Source organism: Danio rerio, chromosome 10 (assembly GCF_052040795.2).
Source record: "Danio rerio strain M-AB ecotype USA chromosome 10, GRCz13ab, whole genome shotgun sequence".
NCBI lineage: Eukaryota > Metazoa > Chordata > Actinopteri > Cypriniformes > Danionidae > Danio > Danio rerio.
Window position 1 is genome coordinate 6,432,071 of NC_141030.1, and position 20,153 is coordinate 6,452,223.

General features: G+C 37.5%; 1 protein-coding gene across 7 annotated transcripts in view; it reads left to right on the forward strand.

Annotated features, from left to right (window-relative positions):
- The window catches only part of tln1 (talin 1), a 1,269,505-nt gene that overhangs the window by 65,920 nt on the left and 1,183,432 nt on the right, over positions 1-20,153 (forward strand). For 4 of the 7 annotated variants that reach the window (XR_015500341.1, XR_015500343.1, XR_015500344.1 and 1 more), the window contains exons 8-17: positions 210-270; positions 3,042-3,146; positions 3,232-3,387; positions 6,645-6,746; positions 8,743-8,819; positions 9,823-10,003; positions 10,112-10,225; positions 14,502-14,610; positions 17,098-17,306; positions 18,116-18,214. Coding sequence is in view for 3 of the 7 variants with exons in the window: in XM_087269399.1 (XP_087125525.1) it covers positions 210-270; positions 3,042-3,146; positions 3,232-3,387; positions 6,645-6,746; positions 8,743-8,819; positions 9,823-10,003; positions 10,112-10,225; positions 14,502-14,610; positions 17,098-17,306; positions 18,116-18,214 (1,213 nt within the window). In the remaining 4 variants the exon portion in view is untranslated. 7 annotated transcript variants of the gene reach the window in all.

Genomic DNA, 20,153 nt, shown 5'->3' on the forward strand with positions numbered 1-20,153 from the left:
TCCAATATCATTTTTGTATTGTATTTTTGTGTATTTTAGATTATATTTTAGGACTGCCTCCACAGCTACCCAGACATGGCCAAACACAGGCTACTGGGTAACAGATATTAAAAACAAAAACACTTTTATATACAGCACGATCCACTGCTAAATTTGCCAAATTCTCTAAAATCAGCAGTTAATTCTTGCCTGCTCTCTGTTTCCTCCAGTTTAAAGGAATTCTTGCCCAAAGAGTATGTCAAGAACAAGGGCGAGAAGAGGATCTTTCAGGTGAGGTTTTGTACAGTTCATTCTAGGCCCTTTTATATATTTATTTTACTGTGTGTTCACACTGAAGGCGGTGAAAGCATCAGAGGTCATTCTTGCCGCCCTGGCGACAACACTATGGCTGCGTTTGAAACTGGCTACTACTCAGTAGGTACTGCATTTGAATTTAATCGTACTACTCGGCCGTTAGAAAAGTACGTTCTATACAGTATAAATGTAAAAAGTATGAATGAAGTTCGGCCATACTACATCCACCATTTTGTCATAATCACGTGACCTACCTGCGTCAATTGCGTCGCTTTAATCCCATTCATGAATTCGCTCGTGGGGCATCATGGGATAGCGCAGCATGCATGTGATGCGCACTCCAGAATCTCGCCGGAAGTAGTAAGTCATCCGGGTACTTCTCGCATACTGATTTTCGAATTCCATGAACTCGGACATACTACTCAGCCCGCATACTGATTTTTGCATACTATATAGTATGGAAGTATGTGGTTTCAGACGCAGCATAGGTCTTCACAGCTCCGCCGGCAAGAGCGTCAAAATTTGCTTCATTGGTTTCATAGGCCCCGTTTACACTAATGCGTTTTCGTTTTAAAACGCATAAGTTTTGCCACAGTTACGCCATCCGTCCATACTATGCCGGAGTTTTCGAGCGCAGAAAACGGAATTGCTGAAGAGGCCGTTTTCATTCTAAAATGCTGCTCCGTCTCAGTGTGGATGGGGAAAACGGAGACATCTGAAAACATTCGCCTCTCTGATTGGGGCTTTTTCTCAATATTAAGTAGCCTACACACACAGTTCAGTCCCGCATCCACTCTTTGTAAGTTCAGACTTCGCAAGTTTGATATGGAAAACAGACCCTCGAGGACATGTCTGGTAAATCCTTAAAGGGACCAGTGTACTTTATAACCTTATTCACATCACCCTGTCTACGTTGTTTAACTTTCTCACCAATAAAATGAAAACATGATTTAAAGAACTGCTATTTTCATTTGATATTAACAACTTCGACAGCAGAAATGTTGAGGCGTCGTGCTGCAAATATGAGTGTCATCTTCACTATATGCATATTTTTAACAAAACGGAGCCTAACATTACTGCCTCCTTTCATTTTAATTGAAGATACCAAACATAACCTCTTTTGCTGAATATCCGTTTTAATAATCAATAATGGCCATTACAGCGTACAATAAGTTCATACATTAAAAGAAATAAAGGCAAGCAATCAGTCAATATACAGAATGTAGCCTACGTGGCTACATTAACTTATCTTTGCACTCAGCCAAAACACGTTACCTGAGAACTAATAAATTCAAAAGACCAAACTCGAGAAATATGTCGATAGATAAAGACAACAAGATGAATTAAATATCACGTTTAGCAAATATAGTGATATTAGATCCAGCGGGAGATTCTTGATGAACACTCCGAGCATAGCTCTCATCTGGCTTGATATGCTGCACCGCATGCCAGAGAGTGTGTGTGTGTGGTCACGTGATGTGCGTTTTCAGTAGTTTGGTGTAGACGGAGAGTTGTTCAGAAACGCTGGGTGAAACGCTAGTGTGGACGCAAATCGTTTTCATTCAAAAACGCCGTTTTAAAACTTAAACGCACTAGTGTAAACGGGGCCATAGTTAAAGGAGCCATTACAGCATATCAGCTAATCACTTACATTCTCGGATAAAAAACATGCCTTCTAGCGTGAAAATGTTAACTATGGAGGATCAAGTTGTTACCAGTGTCCATATGTCTGAAATATTCTGAACAGCAATACTGTTTTGTACTGTTGGTATGGTTAGCATGAGATTCCCGCTTTTAAAAAAAGCATACAACATTAATGCACATCAGTAACTCACCCTGTACTTACAGAAGGTGAGAGTTCAAAGTGGCTATTACCGCCGCAGAATATATCGCCACCGTTTGAAATTTTTTGCCGCTTTGTTTTTAGTGTATGACCGTAGTTTGTAAATAAGCCGCCAGGGGGCGCAAAGGGGCGGGATGCGAACGAACAGAAATAGCCTATACAGCAGCTTTAAATATGCTACTGTGCTTGTAAATGAGATTAAAAAATAAGTCAAAGCATTATAATTCCTTAATTAATCATTTAAAATTTGTTAACACGCTTTATTGTAAACTTTTTAAGTGCAAAGTGAATTCGTTTTGGAAAATAGAATTGAAGAAATAAAAGACAACTAAAATGAAAGCACAAACATTCAGTACAAATAAGTAGTGTTAAATAAATAAATAAATAAATAAATAAAGCAGTCTTTTAGCCTAAATATAGAAAGATGTTCAGTGTTTGATGTTTTGATAGGACTAAGACGAGACATTTTTATTTATGTTATTATTTTTGTTTTTATTTCCATTTTCGTTGTTGATTATATTTTACTATCTCATTTTATGTCTCAATTATTGTACATAATAATAAACGAATAATGAAAATAAATGAATAATGAAAATAGGCCTAAATAAATAGTTTAGTTAAAGACATTGCCGTGAAATTCTGAGAAACGGTCAGCAGCATGGTCTAAAGAGCTTAAGTTGAATGCTGCTTCATCAAAAGCAAAAAAATAAATTGACCTACCTTAAGCAGATCACTAAAAGTATAATAAAAAATATTTTTGTATGTATCTTATGTCCCTGTACGAAAACATGGTAAACAACTGGAAAGTTTACATTACCAACTGCTGATGAATAAGCATGAAAATCCAAACCTCCTCATGTATTACTGTTGAAACCAAACTAAATGATACATTTTTTATTTACAGGCACACAAAAATTGTCAAAACATGACCGAGATCGAGGCCAAAGTCAACTACGTCAAACTAGCCAGATCTCTGAAAACATACGGAGTGTCCTTCTTCTTAGTCAAGGTAACGATTTCGTTCTGATATGAATTAGGAATATAGTGTTATCCTGATCTCTTGTGCCATTGGTAATTGACTTTTCTCTTTGCAGGAAAAAATGAAAGGAAAGAATAAGCTCGTGCCGCGTTTGTTGGGCATCACTAAAGAGAGTGTGATGAGAGTGGATGAGAAAACCAAAGAGGTGATTCAGGAGTGGAGTCTGACCAACATCAAACGCTGGGCAGCTTCTCCTAAGAGCTTCACTCTGGTACTAACACACACACACACACACACACACACACACACACACACACACACACACACACACATGTTTGTTTTTGTGAAAAGTGGAGACAATACATAGACTTCCATTTATTTTTTACTGCCCAAACCGTATATTACATTGCCCTCACCCCACCCACCCCTAAACCCAACCATCACAGGAGTCAGTGTGCAGCTGTAATCTCTAATTAAACTCATTCTCTAGGATTTATAAGCTTTTTGAGAAATGAGGACGTCACCAATGCCCTAATATTTCACCTGCTTTTTGTAATACCTGTGTCATACCCATGTCATTATACAGATTTGTGTCCTGATATGTCACAAAAACACGTACACACACACACACACACACACACACACACGTTTGTTTTTTTGAAAAGTGGGTAAATTACATAGGTTTCCATTCATTTTATACTGTTCAAACTGTATATTGTATTGCCCTCACCCCACCCTACCCCTAAACCCAACCATCACAGGAGACTGTGTACAGCTCTCTGTACTAAACTCTTATGGATTAAAAAAAAAGTCATTTTTCAAACGACAATGAATAACGACTAGTATTAAGCCTTTAAAAAAACAAAGCAAAATTATGTTCTCACGGGGCACATTTTATAGTTACATGACGATAAAAATGAAAGATATGTTTATAAATATTATTTATTTCATAAAATATTTTTTAGGATTTCATTCTTTGGACCACAAAAAAAAAAAAAAAAAATATATATATATATATATATATATATATATATAATTTATTGGTGGGTATTTATCGGCGAGAACATGCTGCGTTAACGCAAGACTCTTATCGGGCGATTAAAAAAAATATATATATATAGATATATCGCCGTTAATCTATTCTCAAAGTTGGGTTAGGGGCTGGGTCTGTCTGTTCTACGCAAGCTATTATGACTTTTACCTTGATATTTTAGCGTGGATGTTCACTGTAGGTGGCGAGAACGAGTCTTCGAACCAGTGTGTATCCCTACTGTGAAATTTCCACATCAGACATGACATGCTAACATGGATGCTGTTCACTAGAGTGAATTTAATTAATGTTAGCTGCACATCTAACTTACCAGGCAGCTGTAGAGTTTATACGTTCGAGTAAAACATATACAAATAAAATGAACCGGGTGCTTTTTTAAATGAATGACGGTGAATGAAAGTCAAATCGGTGATCCGTCTGATTAAAAAATGCCCTTCTGAATCAAATCAGCAGGATGTCCTTCTGGATCTTACACTTACTTCAAAGACACTACTGACTACGCTCACATGGACATTTGTAATCTAGTTATTGACCTTAATAGACACTAATATAATTAAGGTGTTTACGTGACATGCTTTCATGTAAGAGTTTCCTGTAATTTTGGGTGATTTTTAACTGCAGTTTGGCAGTTTCACATTCACTCCTGGACATTTCATTCATGCCCCCTGACAAACTGGGGTATTAGACGCAAATAAGGAGTAAGAACTGGTGAGAGTGTTTTGGAATTTATTAACTCACAACAAATGGAATGAAAAAAACTTCCGCCAATACATCTGCGCTAAAATATCAAGGTGAAAGCCATCATAGCTTGTGCAGAACAGACCCAGCTCCCAACCCGACTTTGAGAATAGTTTAACGGCGATATTTTTTTAGCACCTGATAAGAGTCTTGCATTACCTCTGAGAAGGCCCAAACAAATGATCAAACAAAAGGACATGTAGAATTGCAGTTCATTCATTTGACAAAGTAGCAAATAATACAAGAAAGCAGTTCCTAATGTTAATAATAAAAACAGCAATTTAAAAAAAAATACACTATTATAAAAACATTTTCACACTTTGGGAAAAACAAAAAACTAAATATTAGGATTACTGCATTCCTACTAACAGTTTTAGTTTATTTTAAGGTGAGCAATTAATTAGTAATAATTGTGTTTAATAGTTATTTAAATGCTTTATTTTATTACAATTATTTGTGAAATATTTATGTTAAAATAATAGTTTAATTCAATAGGTTACCTGACCTGTGTTGATGTTAATATGATTATAATCAGGTAATACCGATGATAATATGGCATCACTTCAATAGTTTACATCAGTAATCATTCATTTTGCAAAATGGGAGCATTTGGTCCAAGTCTGCAGCCCTGTAATAGACTAAACTGAAGCAATAATCAAGGCTGTCTCTGTAAATCAGGAAGATGTATGGATCTGATGTTTTGGCTTGTTGTTATTGCATTATGAGGAATCACAGCAGTGATTCGGTATTTAGGCTCTGGTTACAGACATATTGATCATCTTAAGGCCGAGTTGTTTAAGTTACCGGACAGTTTCTTCCGTCTTTCAACTCTCTTCAAACCAAGATACGTTTCATCGACTCCTCTCATAACATACAGTGCATCGCACCATCTAACAATATTGGAAATAGTTTGTTCAAAGACTTAGTCTAAAGATTTGGCTTGAAAGTGCATGCAAATGTATTTCAGGGTCAGAAAACAACAGCTTTTCAAAATGTTGACAGAATATAAAAGAATTATGCAAATATACAACACAGCTTTTTGTTTTTTAGGCTTATGCAGATATTTACAGCATGTAGATTTGTTCAGTTACTGACAAAATAGTTACAATTTGTTAAATTTAATCATTTAGCAGATGCTTTGATGCTGTTGTCCACAATTGAGGAGGCATTCAGCGCTTTAACAAGAAGAAATAATACACACATAAAGTCCTATTATACAAAGGAACTGTTAGTGCTCAGAGAATTAAGTGCTAGAGTAAGGAGGCAGGAGTTTTTTTGTATATATAAAGAGAGAGAGAAGTGTGTTTCGACAGGTGGTTTATCAAGCAGGGTGACCACACTTCATAAATGCGTGTTTTTTTGTTTAGAGAATGTAAGAAATCTGGTGCAAATGAGCAAAACTGGTGTGAGTGTCAGTTAAAGTGTCAGAGATGAAAGAGTGTGTTTTCTGCAGGTGGTTTGTCAAGCCCACTCACATTTAGAAATGCGTAATGTTTTGGGGTTGTCTCATCTAAAGTTTCAAAATTGGCTCTTTCGTTGGTGGGAAAGTAACACTTTTACATTTGCAAACTACATAATAGACTAAATAACAGGTGGAATTTTAAAATCATAGAGACATTTTAATACGGAAAAGCATGCACTTCTGAGAGAAATGATCTGTAGTTTGCTGTATTATTTGTGCTGTAATTTTTACCTACCATTCGAAGTTACATGTCATGTGTGTACTCTTTCCTCTTCAGGACTTTGGAGACTATCAGGATGGTTACTACTCAGTTCAGACCACTGAAGGAGAACAGATTGCACAACTCATTGCTGGATACATTGACATCATTCTCAAAAAGGTAACACGCTATGACTTCTCAGGGGTGTGCAGCATTGACCAGAATGTTTTCTGTATATAAATAGGGCCTCTCCTATCATGTTTAAATAGATATAAGACTAAAACCACCAAGAGGAGGTAAAATTACGCTTATAATGTGTGATTCATTCATTCAAATGATTCAATCTAAATGAAATTTACTCTATTGAACAATTAAAAGGATCATTAAATCAGTGATTTGTTCAAAAACAGATTAATTTAATAACAAAACACCACATTGCTGCCCAGTATTGCACAAATGTTCTGCTAAAGCTTTATTTGGAAACGTTTTATTGGCGTAAGTCTAAGAAAAAGAAAAGAACAAATATTTTGACTAAAACATAACTTGCCTACTATTGACTACACTTTTACTTGTGTGATATTACATTACTATATCATGTTTTACAAATAGAATCTAGAATACATTTTACATTTTACATTTTTATTTACAAAACATGTGCTTGTTTGTTGTAAAAATTCATAATAATGACAAAACAAACTAATTTGTGGATCTCCTTACCTCCGGGTTCAGCTACCCTGCCGTTGTAGCTGGTGTATTCTGGGAAATTTTCTTACCCCTTGGTTTCGATTGTGGTCCTGAAAAATCTCAGTTTGAAGGGGTATCTAGCTCTTCCCCTTAGCCCTACGCCTTGATGCTAAAGAGAATTGGGACACCCCTACCCCTTCACATGAACACAAGTGCAAAACGAAGTGCTTAGGGCTAGGATTGGGATTGGGCCTTACTTAATAGCATGCACATTGTTACAAAAATTACAATATTATCATAGATAATAAATATTACACATTCTTAATTCAAAGATTTTACTATAGTGAAAACCACAGAATCCATCATCTGCAGGTTTTCCAAATGGCTCTATTAATTTGCTTGAACAACAATAACATCAAAATTAACATTATTCGCCAGATGTGTGCAAGCACACTAGGAGCTCATGGTACATGCATACAGTATAGTTTAAGTCAGAATTATTAGCCCCCTTTGAATTTTTTTATTCATTTTTTTTATATATATATTTCCCAAATGATGTTTAACAGAGCAAGGAAATTTTCACAGTATGTCTTATTTTGTAAGTCTTATTTGTTTTATTCTGGCTAGAATTTAATTTTAATTAAAAAAAATTTTAATAACCATTTTAAGGTCAAAATTGTTAGCCCCTTTAAGCATTTTTTTTCTTGATAGTCTACCGTACAAACCATGGTTATACATAAACTTGCCTATTTAAAATAAATCTGTTATTAGAGATGAGGTATTAAAACTATTATGTTTAGAAATGTGTTAAAAAAAACTCTCCGTTAAAAATTCTGACTTCTGTATCAACACACTAAGACAGATGGACATTTTAAAAAGTTGAAAATAAAGTAAACAATAATAGATTATCCAAATAAGCATACTTTATAACCATCAAGCAAGTTTCACAACAATTCTGTTGCTAGATATATCTTGAGTTAAGTGCGCATGTACATGACAGTTGAAAGTATCGCACATCAGACGCACATATTCGCATACTATTTAAAATGAAACTATTCAGATGGCGCTCTGTGACGCGGCAGAAATATGAAGTTTCCTGAATTGTAGCTGGGCACCGCGGACAGCAGCCGACTTGCAGCGCCAGTGTGTGTACACTGATAGAAACCCATGTTTCCAATTCTGAAAAGCATGGCGCATCTGGTGACCCCCTTTACACTTTTGTAGGCACTGTTCATAATTTCCTATGCATTAGTGCAGTACTGTCACTAAGCAGCTCTTTTTCATATCAGTCTTATTTTGAATGGTTGTGTATCGTGTCCATGTGAAATTGCTGCTGCTGGTTCTCTACATTATGAGGAATTCCTCAACAAACCTCCATGTTTGAGCAACTGAGAACGAAACAATCTGCTCTGGCAACTAAATGCCTCTTTCAGGTTCTTTTCATAAGCATCTTTCCTCAAGTCACTGTGTCTGAAAACCTCTTCCTCTGCAGAAAAAGAGCAAAGATCACTTCGGCCTGGAGGGAGATGAAGAATCAACCATGTTGGAGGACTCCGTCTCTCCGAAAAAGTGAGCCCCTTTAATAGTTCATTGCATTCTGGATACACAGAAACAGATATTTCCTAGTATTTCTCTATTGCAATCGTGATATCACATTAATCAACCCTGAAAAAATCGAAGCAGCGCAGTCACAACCAGGTTACTGTTGTGTTTGCGATAAGGAAAAACGCTGAACACATGCGGGCATTTCTTCTTTCTTTCTGTTTACTGAACTAGTCCGCAGTAACGAAAACAGGAGACACATTAGAAACAGATGACCAACCAAAAAGTAACTCAGGGTTATACAAAAACAAAATACACTTTTGGCCAACACAAAATACATACATTCCTGATATGCGAGTCCCATCTCGCACTCAATACACTACAATTACTATAGTATAAATACAGAACTGCAACACACAAAAGAGAGAGATCGACTTAGAAAGTCACTTACCAGTTTTATATTGATTTGATCAGCTGTAGTTAGGAATAACACTAACACAATGCTTTTCTCTTCTAAGGGCTTATTATGCGGTGTCTGTCACCATCTCTGTCAACAATCTTTGTTCTGCTCAATGACAGGCTAATAGCCGCTGACACGCTGTCTCTCAGACAATATAAATATATAAAATAGGCACTATTCTTATAACTAAACTGCATAGTTGCTATCTAAACAACTACATTTTCACCTAAAAAATTTCCAAAGTGCATTGTTGTCCAACAGCAGCAATATTTGTCAAACTGTAGAGTGTCCTCTGCTTGTCGCTGTATGTGGGTGGAGTAATACACATAGGTGAAGGGTGAAGAGGCTGGACGAGTGCTGTTATTTGCAGAATATCACTCAGCTATCAGCCAATCAGATTCAAGAACCAGACAGAACTGTTGTATATTGACTGATATCGATTAGTTTCTCTATATGTCTCCTCGTCTCAGGTTCACATAGGGCGCTGAAATAAACCTTTTACATAGTTAAAAATGACGTATGTTTGTATGAAATGTCAGTTCTGATGGTAATGTGTAACGTCCAATTCAGGTCAACAGTTCTTCAGCAGCAGTTTAATAAGATGGGGAAGGTGGAGACGGGTTCTGTCGCTCTACCGGCCATCATCCGATCTGGTGCTGGAGGTCCAGAGAGCATGAAGATGGGCTCAATGCCACAGGCCAAACAGCACATCACCAGCGGTCAGATGCACAGAGGACATATGCCCCCTCTGGTCAGATATTCACCACAGTACCTGAAACTACACTGAGCGGAGAAAATACTACCATGTGTGACGTTTGTGCTGTACAGTACAGTGAGGTGTCTGTGTTTTGTGTTGCAGACTTCAGCTCAGCAGGCTTTAACTGGCACCATTAACTCCAGCATGCAGGCAGTACAGGCGGTTCAGGCTTCTCTTGATGAGTTTGATGCCCTGCCTCCACTGGGGACTGATTCGGTGAGATGCTTTTAAATATAATTTTCTACATTCTGTTTGTCATTTTTGTTTTTAAAATTACAGTGGGGCAAAAATGTACGCATTAAAAGTGTTTTATGCTCCTCTAATATTATTATTATTATTATTATTATTATTATTATTATTATTATTATTTTTATTATTTTATTACTACTATTGTTATTATTATTATTATTATTATTATTATTATTATTTAATTATTACTATTTTTATTATCACTACTGCTATTATCACTATTATTACTATTGTTATTACGGTTATAAAAAGGAAACAATACTATAATATTATAGTATAATAATATTGTACTATATAAGAATAATTATTATAGTAAAATAAAAAACTATTAACAGAGTTGCTATAACTATCACATTCAAATATTATATTTGATTATGTCAGTAAGCATATTTTGATTATAAATTTGTCAGAACTGACACCAAATTTCATTAAAATGTAAAAAATTTGTTAAGTTTGCGATGCTCAAAATAATCGATTAACCATTAACCGAAAGGGTGTGTTTCTAACTCATTAATAGTATCAGTTAAACGGTTCAATAATATAATTTTATATATTTTTAAAGTTTGGCTGCATAAGAGACCGATCACAGCGAACACGCTTTTTGCGTTGAGAGACGCAACTTTGGAATGGTTTACTAACAGCCGTGAGTGTTTTACGCGCTGCTTATGCGCTATGTGCGCCTCGTGTTTTGCCGTTGAGCACCGTGTGCTTGAGTGGAAAAACCGTGTTACGTCAGTTGCATCGTTTTTATTCTTTAATCAAATGAAAGCAGTGGCGGGGTTTCCATTCAGGTGACAGTAGGTTTGTGTTGTCACAAACTTTTGGAGGGGAGACTTGTGGTCGCTGTTTCAAGTTTTCCAAAGCTGTATGACTTTGCAAATCTTGAATATCACAATGTTATTAAATATTATAATTATAAAAACATAGACAGCAACACACATGCACCATAAGGCTCAGCTTATTCAGTCGTTTCCTGGTGGCATAAAAAAAGAGCACCGCACTTCTTTTATTCTTGCCCTTGCGTTTTTGGAACGGAAAGCGCGTTCGCTGTGATCGGCCCCTAAATGTGCAACACAAATTTGTTAACTCGCGGGACGGTAACACGTGGAGCCACACGTGGCTACAGATGTATTTTGCCAAAGAAGCAAAATGAAAGAAGAAACTTTCTGGTCACAGTTTGACACAGACGAGTTGACACAAACCAGCGCTGATGCTGATGGCTTCTCTGCTGCCTGGAGGCGTCATAAACTCAACAAATAGGCTATTGATGATTTATAGTACAACCAACAAACCAACCTTTTTTCCATTTGGAAAATTACAGTTATTAAAAGTTCTTATATTAAATCACTTTTTAAAATAGCCTACATAATCTACGAATCAAATAAATCCAAATATTTTCTTGATTCTTGCATAATGAATAACTCTGCACCAAACTAAGGCTTTCATTTTATAGCTTACAAAACATGTATGCAAATGAATGCAATATCATATGCAAACAAAAAATTGTTCTACAAAAAGTCAACATATGAGCCATGAGGTCCATTATCTTTCATCACACGCAGTGCGCACACACATGCACCATAAGTGAGAAATTAATCATAATCATAAGACAAAATCTTTAATCTAATGACTTCTATTGAAAATGTTGTGTTTTGTGAAGTAATAATAACAGCGGAGCATTTATTAAATCCATATTTTCCGTGGAGCGATTGATTTAATAGCCTGATATTTTTATTTGATGGAAGAAAAAAACATGATTGAACAAACAGCATATGTCGGTTCTTAAAACGGATTCAGTCAGTGTTTTTGCTTTTTAATCAAAATGTGTCATTTAAGTTATAAATATCTAGAGCAGGACTATTTATTCTATTCGTTTTATTAAGTTTATTCTTTTTCTCTATGCTGTTGGAAACACTGCACTTGTGCGTGAAGATGTTCTGTTATGTTGTGTATGCTGCTGTTTGCATGTTTAAGCAAATCAGTATTTTAAAACTCAATATTTAAAGTGTCACACAAAATAGACACATCAATTTTCTTTTATTTTTATTAAATAATATTTTGAAATTAATCTGATCACTTAACTGTTAATGTTCAGTTAAGGAGTGGCAGTTGTCGGTTTACAAAATAAACCGAAATGAGCATCCCAAATGTAAATATAAAGTTGTTAAGGTTTTGGACTGAATTTTATTAGAGTGCTCTTAGGGTGCTTTCATACCTACACTTTGTTTCGGAACCTGTCTCGTTTGCCCAGTTAGTGTAGTTCGTTTGGCATATGTGAAACCACCAATCGCTCTTGGATCTACGCCAAATCAATCGCTCCGAGATCTCTTGAATGAAGTGCTCTCGGCTCGATTGAAACGAACTCTGGAGCTGATCGATTGCAGTGAGAAAGCGATACGATCCGAACTCAGTTATATCACTGTGTTTTATGGATATGTAATAGGCATACGGCTATATGAAGAGAGAATTATGAGTAGGGCGCAAACGAATGATAATCTCCCGTTAATCTCGCGTCTCCCTCCCAGTCCTCAAATAGGCTACGTCGCGCACCCTTCTCACCCCTCCCCACCGCATCTCTCCTCACTCTTCAGACACGTCGCGCTCACCTTGTCAAACACCACCAAACCACCACCTCTCCTGACAGCTGAGCAGGACTCTGCAAAATAAACCTGACACTCTGATCAATGCGAAGAGAGTTTACTCACACGTGACTTGTTTTAGCTCTTTTGGTCCGATTAGAAACTTTGCAGTGTAAAAGCGAACCACTCCAAGAGCAAAGAGCAACAATGTAACATTTGTAATCTCTGTTTCGGAACAACTGAATCTATTCACAGGTGTGAAAGCACCCTAAGATTATTAAACCCTAGTTCGAGCTTTAAAATTGAATCAAGTAAAGTTGAGAAAGTTGAATGAAATTTGAGATGATGTAAGATTTTATAAGGCCCTATAGATAGTAACATTTAATAACAAACATTTAATTTAAGCATTAAAACAGTCCAAAAAAAAATCAAAGATTCCAAGGTTGCTTTAAGAGTGCAAATTAGAACGCACTTAAGCTTAATCACTAGGGATGTAACAATATTGTAAATACCGTCATACCGCAAGAGTCATTTTTTTTAATATTACCGTAGGCGCAAAACTCAATAAAACTATATTTCTGAGAAAAGTTTGCTTAGGCGAATGAAGCGAACGGGAGGTAGCGGGAACTACAATTCCCATCAGCCTAGGCGTGGCCATCATCCTTTGCGGTCTGTTGTCACTACAGATCCAGTAATGCGGAAAAGGAGTGTGTTGCTAGTAGCGGGGAAGAAAAAGAGCTGGGAATGATCGAACCTAAAGCGAGTTTTAAATCGGATGTGTGGAAGCATTTCGGTTTCTTTGTAAAAACATACGAAAAAGGAGAAAATGTGACAGACAAAGAAAAAAACAGTATGCAGGCACTGCCAGTCTGTGGTGAAATATGAATCAGGGAATACGACTAAAAACAGTCATGGGGACTGCAGCACACAGCACACTTGTTAGATTGATGCAGACGTTGACTTGTACCGCAAAGAGACCTCTATCTCACTCATGGCTTGTCCTCTTAAGTGGTGGAAAGACAATGCACAACGTTACCCACTGCTGTCAACCTTGGCTAAATCATATCTCTCTGTCCCAGAAACCTCAGTCCCAAATGAGAGGTTTTTTTTCTGTTGCAGGGGACATGTCCAGAGATCCCAGCTTTTACCAGATTATAGTTATATGATCATTTTCCTTAAAAAACCCATCTCTATCTAAGTAAGTGGGTGATTAAATGTTGAATGTGATGAGTTTTCAACAATACTAAATTGAAACTTTATTTTTTTTTTATATGGTTTAATAGTTTTTTGTTGTTAAAATTGAAAAATTGAAGTTCCTGTTTCGAAACTTACAGATAGATGGCTAATTTGTATGTCATTGATATGTTCAGTGCTAAGATAAATAAACACTTTTGGCACTTTTTTCGAGTCTTTTCATTAGTTTAGTTTTTCCTGTAAATTATTCAATAAATACCGTACCGTGCCATTCATACCGAGGTATTATCGTACAGTGAAATTCTAATATCCCTAATAATCACCCTTGTAATCAGGATTGACATTGTTGGAAAATGGTTTCTCCTTCAATGGGTTTTTGACCCTGAAAGTTCGAAAACAGAAGAAAAAAACTGCAAAAAAACTATTTATTTTGTTAAATAAACTAAAATCCTGTGTCTCTTCTTGTTCAGGCATCTCAAGCCTGGAGGAAGAACAAAATGGATGAGTCCAAACACGAGATTCACTCTCAGGTGGATGCCATCACTGCGGGAACTGCTTCCATGGTCAATCTGACTGCAGGTGAGACGCTCGCAACATCTCACCGTTCACATCTTTGCGGCGGGTGGTTTATACTGCGAGACCTTTTTTCTGCTGAATATACAATTCATGGTGTAACTTTACACTGTGATTCGTGCGTAATTGAGTGTTTTGCAGGCAAAATATGTGCAGCTTCAGTGAGAGTAAAGGATTTTCTGTCCATCTACTGTGTCTGTCTATGATTTTCGTCTGAAACATGCCAGATGTTGTGTTGGACGCTGTAGAGCCTGGGCAGGAATTTGATTTTGTGCCTGCTGAGACTTTTTTGTTCTTCATTTAAGGAGGAAAACAAACGCAGGCATCATTATACTGTTAGTAAACTGCTGACGCTGCGTGCATGTGCTGTTTAGAGACATATGTAAACCTGTTGTGCATTTTAGCTCCATTTTACTAAAACTATTTTCTAAAATTGATCACATGACCAAATGATGTGGCCATCCTCTGGTTGATATTTTAACTGTAATGACCAATTTTTACTTTTGCTTCGAGCGCCAAGTCTTAATACATTTGGCCAAAGACTATAAAATCACAAGACATGTTATTGTATAGTTTTAAAATGGGAAAAGAGTAAAATTGTGTTTAAAAAAATTAAAACCTGCTTTTATTCTAGCCGAAATAAAACAATTAAGACTTTCTCTAGAAGAAAAAATATTATCAAACATACTATGAAAATTTCCTTGCTCTGTTAAACATCATTTGGGAAATATATATATAAAAAATAAGAGAAATAATTTCAAAGGGGGGCTAATAATTCTGATTTCACCTATAAATCTAAAATTTCATTTGTAAGGGTTTTAAAAAGTTTTAAATTTGACTCAAAAAAATCCTGAGAAACCCTGAAAAGAGTTGGTTCTTTTAAAAGTGCACATTTCAAGTTTTGTTTCTGTGTGGTAATTATTTGCAGAGATTTAGTTTTTTTTTTTTTCTGAAGTGTTTGCCAGTCATGTTGACAGAAGACAGAGAAGGCACTCACTGTTTTAGAAAAACATAATGTTTTGTTGTAATTTTAAAAATATAAAAAAATAAAGATAGACTCTTCACTGTTTTCAAATCTGTGTTTGTCTTATCACTACAATCAAAAATGAAATTTCTGAAGTGCTCTGAAATGTCATTTTTTTTGTTTGATGATGAGAGGGGGGGATTTAAAAAAGACAATAGAGGTTAGTTTTTATCACAGCTCTATCAGTGAAAGTGGTTGAGCTCAAGTGCATCAAATGATAAACAAATGAGAAGTGTCTTGAGGGGGGCAGGGCATGTCAGATACTCGAAAGCATTTGATTGGTTAATATTTGATGAGAAACAGAAGTATCAGGTGAGGTAAAAAAAAAATTGGTGATTGACTTTTTTTAGGCAGAAGTTGACAAACTGCAAGCTTTGGATGTTTTTATCAAATTTATATTTTCTAAATGCAAATTTGGTCACTGTTTTGGAGCACACTAGCTTATTAGATACCCTTACCATTTTGCATTAAAAAGGTCATATTTTGGTTTTAGGGGTCTCCAACAACATGCTGATATGCATGCAAGGTCAAAAACACTTTCATTGTCTTATATTATGCGTTTATTTTTACCTAATTATCCCAGTGACTCTGATGATTTGTTCAGCGATTAATTTGTTCCCAAAACCCTCCTTAGCGCACCGCGAAACTAATCTGCGCTGATTGAAAGAAGTACGCGTCACGTTTTTAACATGGTTTTGGACGCGATACGTGAACAGCCCCATACAGATTTAACCTGAGAGATACAGTACAAGCACTGATCTATAATAGATACGTGATTACAAGCCATGCTGGGTGATTACAACTTCTAACACACGATTAAACACATATTTTGCAAACTACACAAAACGAGGCAACAATTTTAATGACACTTACATGTTTTGATCCGGAGGAAGAAGAAACTGTACCATTTGAACTGTAAAAGTTACTGACAAATGTCCCTGTCAAAATCTGACAAAGTCCCATAATAGTCTCTGCTGCCTCTTAAATAGCAAATGGCCGGCAAATCCCGCGTTGCAGCAACGATTATTGTGTCAATCGTCAGAATAATGACAGGAACAAACACAGCACATGGTTGGCTATACTGTGGTGTTGTTGTGAAAATGAACTTTACCCTTTATTCCTCTTAGCCGAATCTCCATCTGTCAGTGATCAAAAGATCCAAACCCAACTCAAATCGTTTATTCGACTCAGTCAAATATTTCGCTAAAGAATCAATAGTTTTAAACACAGTGCACTTTCAGATTTAAACCTCAGCTTTCATTCACTTAGAGCTGTGTTACACACTGCATAAAAGCTTATTAAAAAAAAAAACATAATAGGGGCTCTTTAAAACTAACTAAAACATCTAAACATTTTTATTTGACTTTGACAAGACCTTTAAGCAGCTTTTATGGTCAACACATAGAAATGTGCTAACCTGAAACGCTACTTTTTACACTCTAGTTTCTGACTGAACCTGTGTCTCTCAGGTGACCCGGCCGAGACAGATTACACTGCTGTGGGCTGTGCCGTCACCACCATCTCCTCCAACCTGACGGAGATGTCCAAGGGTGTCAAACTGCTGGCGGCGCTGATGGAGGACGAGGGCGGAAATGGCCAGCAGCTTCTGGGTGCTGCAAAGAACCTGGCGTGTGCCGTGTCTGATATGCTCAAGACTGCTCAGCCGTCCAGCACTGAGGTCTGTATTGTAAATTATTGCTAGGCCTGTAACAGCACACACTTCAATATTCATACAAACGTGTAACCAATGCAATCCTTGCTTTATGTGCGCAACTTTAGTTCAAATCTGAGTTCCCACACAAACATATATGGGCCCAAGCACATTCATTCATTCATTTTCGGCTTAGTCCCTTTATTAATCTGGGGTCGCCACAGCGGAATGAACCGCCAACATATCCAGCATGTTTTAACGCAGCGGACGCCCTACCAGATGCAACCCATCTCTGGGAAAGGGCCCAAGCTTGTTTAAAAAAATGTAATTACATTTCAAATATTTCTATAAAAACACTGGCAATAACTGGTGTCTCTCTGGTTCGAGCCCCTGCTGGGTCAGTTGGCGTTTCTGTGGGGAGTTTGCATGTTCTCCCTGTGTTGGTGTGTTTTTTTTTTTCGGGTGCTCTGATTTCCCCCTACTAGTCCCAAAACATGCGGTACAGGTAAATTGGGTAAGCTAAATTGTCTGTAGTGTATGTGTGTGAATGAATGTGCATGGATGTTTCCCAGTGATGGGTTGCAGCTGGAAGGGCATTCGCTGCATAAAACATGTGCTGGATAAGTTGGCGGTTCATTCCGCTGTGGTGACCCCAGATTAATAAAGGGACTAAGCTGAAAAGAAAATGAATGAATGAATGAATGAATAACTGCTGTCTACAAGAATATTGGTGTGTTACTTTAAATGTGAATGCTGCTGTAATATTGACTCGTACTTTATTGTTATTACATGTTAATAATATGACTGTGTCTGTGTATGTGTGTGTGTGTTTTCAGCCACGACAGAACCTCCTGCAAGCAGCGGGTAATGTGGGTCAGGCCAGCGGTGAACTCCTGCAGCAGATAGGGGAGTCTGATGCGGATCAGCACTTCCAGGTATGACTTGACGCGCGCACACACACACACACACACACACACACACACACACACACACACACACACACACAAACACTGCTGATGTATGTGGACGCAAATACTGCTAATACACTCACGCAGATAAACCTTTACACACCGCTGATACACACACACACACACACACACACACACACACACACACACTGCAGATACACTTTTGCACACTGCTAATAAACACACACACTCACTCACACAAACACACACTGCAGATACATGTATAAACACTGCTGATACACACACACACACACACACACACTCTCTCAATTTAAACCTATACACACTGCGGCTACGCATGCACACACACACACACACACACACACACACACACACACACACACTGCAGCTATAACTATAAACACGGTTTATACACACAAATACAGTACACACACACACACTGCAGATAAACCTATACACATGGACACACGTGCACACACAGCAGATTCACCTATACGCACTGCTGATACACATGCACACACACACACACACTGCAGATACATCTATACACACTGCTGATACGCATGCACACACACACACACACACACACACACACACACACACTGCATTTACATCTATACACACTGCTGATACACTCGCACACACACACACACACACACGCACACACACACTGCATAACCCTTTACACACACACAGCATATACAACTATACAAACTGCTGATAAACATGCGCACACACACACACTGCAGATACAACTATACCCACTGATGATACAAACACACACCTATACACCTATACACACTGATGATTTAAACAGCCATACACACACACACACACACGAACACTGCTGATACACATGCACACACAGAGACACACACTGCAAATACACCTATCCATGCAGCTGATAAACACACACACACACACACACACACACACACACACTACGAGTACACCTATAAAGTGCGTACACACACACACACACACACACACACACACACACAAACTGCAGAAACGCACACATACAGAAAAAACACACACACCGCATATAAACCTATGCACACTGCTGATACACATTCACAAACACAATAAGAGACATACATTGCTGATACACACATGCGCGGCCGCACACTCCACAGATACACCTATACTTCAGATACACATACACGTACACACACGCACACACACACTGCAGATAAACCTTTATACACTGCTGTTACACATGCACTCACACACATACACACACACACACAGCTGATACACACACTGCCGTCGTGACTGTGTTACATTAACCTGTGTTCTCATCAGTCTGTAGGTACAGCAGCGTTCACACACTCCAGACGGACAGGCTATAGTCAAATGCTGGTAACAACACATAGAAAGAGCCATTAATATCCACCAGCCAATCATACTAACGTCTCTGTGATGAAGCAGTGATCATTCTCAAATCAGTGTTTTAATGATCACCGTTTGACCTGGACCGTAATGACCTCGTGTAATCTGTCATGTGTGTCTTCCTGTCGATCGCGGTGTGGTGACGGGTCACTTTACACTTCAATCATTTCATGTCATTCTCGGCGCTGCTTCTCTGCATGGTGGGATTCATCTTTTAATTATGTCAGATTCATTCTCAGAATTGTGCATACACACCTGTTCACTGAAAACAAAGGGTTCATTGGATTCACTCAGTGTTTTTTTTAATGTAATATGTGTATTTATATAGCACATTTATCGTGTATGGCTATACATCCAAAACACTTTACAATCATGAGGTGGGTTCTCCCCACTAGAGCTGTAATCGGGCCATAAAAGTTAGGCGCGATAGGGCCCGAGCCTGACAGAATTCAGCCCGAGCCCCACAAGTACAGTTTGATTAACAACTTTTTAAAAGCCTGAACCCATTGTTACGAGTTTAAGTTATTAGCCCCTTTCACACATACAGACCCTT